Below are 8,526 nucleotides of genomic sequence, written 5' to 3'. Positions count from 1 at the left end.
AAACGTCCCCCAACTATTAGGGACAAGGTTATGAGTACCTTTGAACAACTTAGGGAGAGAGGTATTAGAAGTGGTACTTTCCCTTGTCTCCATTGTCACATGTGCAGTCTAGTAAACAAAGGAAACTGCTTTACCCATCCCTCTAGTGGACGCAAATTCTATGTAAGGTTATTTTGATTGCGACTCGACGTTTGTCGTATACCTTTTAAAATGTCCATGTGGACTTGGATACGTGGGTAAAACGACGCAGCCATTAAAAGATAGAATTTCATCGCACAAAAGTGCAATTAGAAAGGGGGATGAGGATCAAGCAGTTTCCTTGCACTTTAAACAACATGGCCATTCTGTCACTCAGCTGAGGGTGCAAGTTATAGATCATGCACCCCAACATCCTAGAAGGGGGGATAGGAATAAAACGTTACTAGTGAAAGAAGCGAGTTGGATTCGGAGACTTGGTACCATGGGGAGGAGGGTCTGAATAAAGAATATGACTTACTAGCATGTATTTAATATAAGGGTGAACTTGCTGTGCCTTTAAATTGGAATGAGTGGGATCTATAACTAATATTGTATTTATGCTTTTATTTTAGTGCCTTGGGAGCCGGGGACGAACATCGGTGGTCTGTATGTCCCCCCCCCCCCCCTCTTCTTGATACTCTAACAGGTGGTGGGACCTGCGAGCCGGTGGTGAGTTCTGTAGCCCATTCGCTATTAATATACGTTTATTTATTTAGTGCAGAGCCGGCTTACTAGCTGGCTGCGCTTGTATATGGTCACCATGGTGATAGTGCGTCTGGTGGACGCCCCCTGGTGACACAGGCATCACATGATGGAGTCATATGGCGCTAGACGTCATGATGACTCATTCAGGAAGCGGCTGGGTTGGAGGACGCATTGCCGTCTTGCAGAGTGTCGGCTCCTGGTGAGTGCTGCGCAACTGCGCATATATCTACATATACAATGAGCGGTTTCCTACGTGGTCCGCTTTGTGGGGGTGGTCTATATGCATATAGGGGCTGGTTGGCAATATTATGGGATGTTTCCCATTTACATATTAGATACTGCAGTTTTCTATGCAGTCCGCTTGACCACCGCTGTGAGCTGATTGGCTACAAGGCACTTGCACCTGATTGGTGCTGGAGCTCAGTGACCACTATATAAGAACATGTGGTGTATTGTATAAGTGTGATACGATTCTACACAGCTTGATAAAGGTCTGAGGACCGAAACAGCGAGGCTGTCGCTGAACAGGATGACTGTCATGCTGCTGTTTTAAACCAATAAAGAGCTATATTTACTGATGGTGCTGACTTGATTGGAAAGGAAGTTTGGGAGTGTGTCCATTGGTGCAAGGACGCTGCAAGTCATAGCACATCGCAATTCCATTCCGTGGGTGCTTGCTTTACATTGAGATTACAAATAGATAATTTCCAACATGTAGGAAATTATCTATCTAACCATCTATCTGCCTCGCAATTAAAGAGAGTCTGAAGCGAGAATAGATCTCGCTTCAGACCTCATATATAGCAGGGGCACATGTGCCCCTGCTAACGGGGGTCCCTGTCCCCCCAAATCCCCTCCGTAATGCGTGGGAGCGCTTCCGCATTGGGGCAGGGCTAACCGCCGCAGCCCTGCCCCACGCGCGTCTGTCAGCACGTATCTCCGCCTCTCCCCCGCCCCTCTCAGTCTTCCTTCACTGAGAGGGGCGGGGGAGAGGCGGCGATGCGCGTCTGATAGACGCGCTGGGAGGCAGGGCTGCAGTCGTTAGCCCTTGCCTCCAGGAAGCAAAAATCTACGACCAACTTGCGACCAAGGTTTGCGGGGGGTGGGTTGGGGGGGTCAGGGACCCTCGTGCAGCCGCGGGATAGCGCCGTTTTAGCAGGGGCACACATGCCCCTGCTATATATGAGAGCTGAAGCGAGATTTAGTCTCGCTTCAGTGTCTCTTTAAGCATTGTTATACTCAGCTGGAGATAACCAGAAGACAATGCACCAGAGATAATGACCAGTCTCTACCAGTACTTTACAGACAATCTTCTAGAAAATCTAAAGGGGCCCATACACTTACAGATTTTCCCGCCAATATACAGCCAATCCGATCACTGTGATCAAATCGGCTGTGAAATCGTTGCGCAAATGCTGACCGAACGATCGCTTTCCGTCCGAAATCGATCGTTCCCATTGTTGCTGTCCTTGCGGAAGATTTCGCTCAATTGCCGGCGGGTCGGGAGTGCGCCGATAGAAGCGCTCGAATGCCGACGAACGACGCTAGCGGCAATACATTATCTGATCCGGCCAGCGCGAGTCCTCGCTTTCACCGCTGCTTCTTCTACGCGCTGGGCTCTGAGTCCGCCAGGTTTCACTTCTTCCTGTCCCGGCAGGAAGTTCAAAAGTACAGCGCCCTCTACTGTTTAAACTTCCCCGGATAGAAGTACAGTGAAGCTGGAGCCCAGAGCGGAGAAGACGACACCGGAGACCGGGGTACTCGCGCCGGCCGGATCAGGTAATGTATGTGGGGGACCAGGGGGCAGCGGCAGCTTCACAGATGGTGAATAGATTTCATGCTGAAATCGATTCACAATCTGTTTGCAGTAAAGGCAGCCATACGATCCTTCTCTGTTCAGATTCGATCAGAGAGGGATCTATCTGTTGGTCAATCTGATGGCAAACCGACCAGTGTATGGCCACCTTAACGGTTCCAACTATCTGTCCAACTATCTACCAAACTTGTCTGTAAAGCCCCATACAACTTTTTTTGTGAAACAAGTGAAAAAAAAAAAAAGTATTTTGCTATTGTTCAAACAGCTGATAAGACTGATAAGAAGTCAATCCAAAAGTTGGATTGACATCTTATCAGCTTTATGAACAATAGCAAAAAAAAAAAAAAAAAAAAAAAAAACTTGTTTTAGTTGTTACAACTTGTTTCACAACAAAAGCTGTTTGACAATTGTGCTGCATAAAAGACCATTGTTTAGCGTGTGAATGGGGCTTAACCACTTGAGGACCACAGTCTTTTCGCCCCTTAAGGAACAGAGCCTTTTTCTCCATTCAGACATACAACCTACCACCTAAATGAATTTTACCTCCTTTTCTTGTCACTAATACAGCTTTCTTTTGGTGCTATTTGATTGCTGTTGCGAGTTTTAGTTTTTATTATATTCATCAAAAAAGACATGAATTTTGTCAAAAAAAAGATTTTTTTACTTTCTGTGCTGACATTTTTCAAGTAAAGTAAAATTTCCTATACATTTGAGCGCGAAAGTTATTCTGCTACATGTCTGATAAACATTCAGTGTATATTTATTGGATTGGGTAAAAGTTATAGCGTTTACAAACTATGGTGCCAAAAGTGAATTTTCCCATTTTGAAGCATCTCTGACTTTTCTGACCACCTGACATGTTTCATGAGGTGCTAAAATTGCAGGATAGTATAAATTCCCCCCAAATGACCCCATTTTGGAAAGAAGACATCCCAAAGTATTCACTGAGAGGCATGGTGAGTTCATAGAAGTTTTTATTTTTTTGTCACAAGTTAGCGGAAAATGACACTGTGACAAAAAAAAAAGAAAGAAAAAGAAAGTTTCTATTTCTTCTAACTTGCGACAGAAAATAATGAAATCTGCCACGGACTCACTATGCTCCTCTCTGAATACCTTGAAGTGTCTACTTTCCAAAATGGGGTCATTTGTGGGGTGTGTTCACTGTCCTGGCATTTTGGGGGGTGCCTAATTGTAAGCGCCCCTGTAAAGCCTAAAGATGCTCATTGGACTTTGGGCCCCTTAGCGCAGTTAGGCTGCAAAAAAGTGCCACACGTGGTATCGCCGTACTCAGGAGAAGTAGTATAATGTGTTTTGTGGTGTATTTTTACACATACCCATGCTGGGTGGGAGAAATGTCTCTGTAAATGACATTGGCCTCAATTCACTAAGCTTATCTCCTGTCTTTAATAACTCTTCTAGAGTTGTTACCATGGTGATAAGGCATGTAGTATTCAGGAAACATTTTACCTCAGGCAAACCTAAAGTTAACTCTTTTGTCTTTAGGTTAACTCTTTAATCCTTAAAATAACTCCAGAGTTAAAGACAGGCTGTTCATTAACTGCGTGTGAAAATAACTACAGAGGAGGTAAATTAACTACAGAAGAGGTAACGTAAGGAATGAAGAAAAAAAGATAACTCTCTTACTGTGTGGAGGTACGTTTTCTCTTGCCTTATCTCCAGCATGATCTTAGTGAATTGAGGCCAATGTTTTGATTTTTTTTTTTTCACACACAATTGTCCATTTACAGAGAGATTTCTCCCACCCAGCATGGGTATGTATAAAAATACACCCCAAAACACATTATACTACTTATTCTGAGTACGGCGATACCACATGTGTGACACTTTTTTGCAACCTACGTGCGCTAAGGGGCCCAATGTCCTATTCACAGGTCATTTTAAAGCATTTGGATTCTAGACTACTCCTCACGGTTTAGGGCCTCTAAAATGCCAGGGCAGTATAGGAACCCCAGGGGGTGCTGAGGGGTGCTGTGGGGTGATCAGAGGGAAGGGGAGATCAGTGTGCTTGGGTGCAGACTAGGGTGGCTGCAGCCTGCCCTGGTGGTCCCTCGGACACTGGGACCACCAGGGCAGGAGGCAGCCTGTAGAATAGGCTTTGTATATATTACAAAGCCTATTATACACTTGTCATGCGGCGATCGGACAGCTAGTAACCCGCTGGCGCTTCCGAACGGCCGGCGGGTTACAGCGCAAGGGGGGCGGAGCCTGTCGTCGTCGGCTGATCGCGTCACGAATGACACGATCGCCGCATAACCACGCCCACCGCCGATGGGCGTATTGCAGTCGTTTGGGCCCAGCCCTTGCCGCCGCTTAAGGCGGTTAGCAAGTGGTTAATAGACAAGTTTGGCAAATAGTTGGAAAGATAGTTGGTAGGTGTGTATAACCCTTAAGGCTAATTTCACACCAGGACGTTGCGTTAGAGGGGGCGTTAAGGTCGCATAACGTCCCCCTAACGGAACGCCTGGTGGTGCTGGATCTGGACGTCAGAGTGACCCGCGTTGTGCAGCTCACTCTGGCGTCAGTGATGCAGTGATGCACACTCTTGTGCGCATGCGGCATCACGTGGTCCCGCCGGCCAATCGCCGCACAGAGCGGCCGCTCCAGGAAGTAAACACTGCACGTCACAACATGCAGTGCATATTAATTAGCCATGTGCCTGGCCGCTCTCCGCTCCTCCACAAGATTACTGAGCATGTGCAAGCAGTCTAACGCGTCTCAGCCGCATCTAAAGTACTGCATGCAGTACGTTGTCTTGTGACGCAGCGTTACAATGTAACGCAACGTGGGCACTGTAAACAGCCCCATTGATTTTTCATTACTGTGCGGTGGGCTGCGTTACAGGCTGCTCTAACGTGCGCCTGTAACGTCCCACTGTGAAACCAGCCTAACAGAAAAATCTAACAGAAAATTGTATGGTGTGTACTAGGTCTTAAGGCAGCCATACACTGGTCAATTATGCCACCAGATCGACAAGCAGATAGATCCCTCTGTAATTGAATCTGATCAAACAGGGATCTATTGGCTGCTTACACTGCAAACAGATTTTGAATCGATTTCACTATGAAACCGATTCACAATCTGTGGAGCTGCTGCCGCCGCCCCCTGCCTACATTACCTGATCCGGCCGGCGCGAGTCCCCCAGTCTCTTCTCCACTCTGGGCTTCAGCTTCACTTTACTTCCTGTCTGGGGAAGTTTAAAGAGACTATGAAGTCTCTTTAAAATCCTCTTTTTATTAAAAAATCGTGTCTAACATTATTACCCTACCTAAACCGCTGCATCCCTGCCGCTGTAATGTAACTAAATCCCCCCTAACTCCCCGGGGGGCAATCCGGGCAGCGCTCCCGTGAGAGGCAGAGCTATGAGCCGCAGGTCTGCCTCTCAGTGAGTCTATCAGCCCGGATCGCCGCCTATCCCACGCCACTCTGTCTTCCTTCACTGAGAGTGGTGGGGGAGAGGCGGAGATCCGCCGTTGATAGACTGGCATGGAGGCAGAGCTGCAGCTGAAAGCTCTGCCTTCAACAGCAGCAAGATCCACGATCAAGAAAGTCGTGGATTTTGCAGGGGAGAGGGAGGGGGGAGTTGGGGAGATTTAGTCAGTACAGCTGAGGGGATGCGGCGGTTTAGGTAGGACAATAATGTTAAACACAATTTTGTGATAAAAAGAGGCTTTTTAGGAGACTTCAGCGCCCTGCTCTACTGTTTAAACTTCCCCCGACAGGAAGTAAAGTGAAGCTGAAGCCCAGAGCGGAGAAGGGAATGTGGGGACACGCGCCGGTGGAACAGATAATGTATTGCTGCTAGCGTCGGTCGGACATTCGAAAACCGCTAACGACGCACTCCTGACCCGCTGGCGATCGAGCGAAATTTTCCGCGCAGACAGATCGACGGGATCGATTGTTTTCGGCGGAAATCGGTCAAACGGTCAGCGTTTGCGCATCGATTTCACAGCAGATTTGATCACAGTGATCGAATCTGCTGTCTATCGGCGGTAAATCGGGCAAGTGTATGGGCACCTTAACACTGAAAATACCAATCAATGTGTGGTGGTAAGTTTTCTCTTGCCTTATCACCAGCATGATCTTCGTGAATTGAGGCCATTGTGTATTTCAAATTTAACAGAGTGCTCCGGTGGGCACCCCAAAAAAAAAAAAATGTACACGTGTATTGTGGCATACCCAAACCAGTGTCTTGCTTAAAAAGTATGCATGCTCCGAAGCCTTTGGTGGTATGTGTGGGAAGGGCACAGAGCAGGATCATCCATCAGGCACCTAGGCAGGTGCCTGGGGCCTAGTGGGTGTCATGGGGCCCACCTGCCATCTTCTTTGCCCTCTTCACTTCAGCTTTCCAATAGGATCACAAGGGGCCCCAAATCTACCTTGCTTAAGGCCCCATTCCATCGTAATCCATCTCTTGAAGGGCAAAGACACCATGCTTTTAAATGCGTGCCGTGAATGTGTGCAAACAGTAGACCTATATAACAAATCACAACTAGAAATGGGGACGCTCCCCATGGAAGTTTTGGCACGATCACTTAATATATTGTCACTACCAGGAAATGAATAAATATGAATGGTAAGCATGTGCAGAAGCCCAAAAAATAATATGCGCATACATAAATCTGCAATGACCTGTTATCTCCATGGAAATATGAAAGACCGCTGGTATAAACACAAGTATACAGCATAGATTCATTTCCTTCTCTCTTTTACTGCTTACAATGATGCAGCTCATGAAGGCCACATGAAATGGTGCGGGGGCCAGATTTGGCCGGCGGGGCTTGTGTTTGACAGGTGTGCTTTAGACCAAGACTGACATAGCAGAGTTCATGTATGGAAAGACAAACCAAGATTATTACTGAAAAATTCTTTATTAACAGAGTGAATTATGTAACATTATTCCAGATTATATATAAAAAACGGTTTACTAGTGTGCAGAGCTCAAAATCACAGTTGAATTGCACGGGACATCAATCAGAAAAATAAAAAAAATGTAGGGCTGGTTTACACTAAAAGCGCTTTTCTAAGTGCCAGTTATTTGAAAAGTGTTTGCTAAAGCAATGCGATGTGTTATTTTATTAATCACATCCCTTAAAAGAGAACACACACATTACTTTAGCAAGAGCTTTTCAAATTGCTGGCATTTAAAATAGTGCTTGCATTGCGAACCAGCCCTGAAAGTGATAAGGTGCCCTTATATGTGAACCACAGGCAAAGCATCTTCGGTATATCACCTGCTGGGTTCTGGATAAAATTAAGGATTTTTCTGTTTAGATTTTTATTGATTTTATGAATAAATCACCATAAACCGCATCTGATCTACTTTCAAAAACATTGGAATTTGAACATGAATAAGAAAAGGCTTTGTTCACACATAAAAAGGTGTCCTGTCAGTTTTTGACAGTTGGCATCAGTTTTTTGTGTGTTTCTATAGTTGTGTTCACACATAAATCTGTACAATTATGGTCCAGTCCTGTCCTGACAGTTTTGTGCATGTTCACACATAAAAGGTGTACATTTATGGTCAGGTAAAACTGATGCAAAACTGACAGACCAGAACTGGACCAGAAATGTGCAGATTTATGTGTGAACCAAGCCTAAATCTCAACATTTAAATAACAAGGTCTGTGTTTACAGCACTTTTTGCAAATGCAATTATTTTTCATGTTTTAGGACAGTGACATGCATTTTAGTTGTCTGTAAAGTCTGCCTTCCTTTTCTCTACAAACGCAGTCATTCCTTCTTTACGGTCGGCCTGAAAAAGAATCACATTAATTGTGCAGCTGCCCACGTTAACCAGATCACAGAGATCACATCATAAGATCATAAATTACTTACTGTAGCAAATGTAGAATGGAATAGGCGTTTCTCAAGTCTGTTTCCCTCAGCTAATGATAATTCAAAAGCTGTGGATATAAACGTTTGATTACAATGGCTTAATTGTACAAGGTGTAACATGGCTAAAACAA

General features: G+C 45.5%; 1 protein-coding gene across 1 annotated transcript in view; it reads right to left on the bottom strand.

Moving 5' to 3' along the window:
• Window positions 1–7,409: 7,409 nt before the first annotated feature.
• Window positions 7,410–8,526, bottom strand: part of ECHS1 (enoyl-CoA hydratase, short chain 1) — a 31,325-nt gene continuing 30,208 nt past the window's right edge. The window contains exons 7-8 of the mRNA XM_068258031.1: window positions 8,396–8,463; window positions 7,410–8,312 (exon numbers count right to left, since the gene is read on the bottom strand). Coding sequence (XP_068114132.1) covers window positions 8,247–8,312; window positions 8,396–8,463 — 134 coding nt within the window. The 3' untranslated portion in view covers window positions 7,410–8,246. The remainder of the gene's footprint in view (window positions 8,313–8,395; window positions 8,464–8,526) is intronic.

Source organism: Hyperolius riggenbachi, chromosome 10 (assembly GCF_040937935.1).
Source record: "Hyperolius riggenbachi isolate aHypRig1 chromosome 10, aHypRig1.pri, whole genome shotgun sequence".
NCBI classification, from domain to species: Eukaryota; Metazoa; Chordata; class Amphibia; order Anura; family Hyperoliidae; genus Hyperolius; species Hyperolius riggenbachi.
Note: the sequence above shows the minus strand (reverse complement) of the source record. Positions and strands in the feature narration are given on the sequence as shown.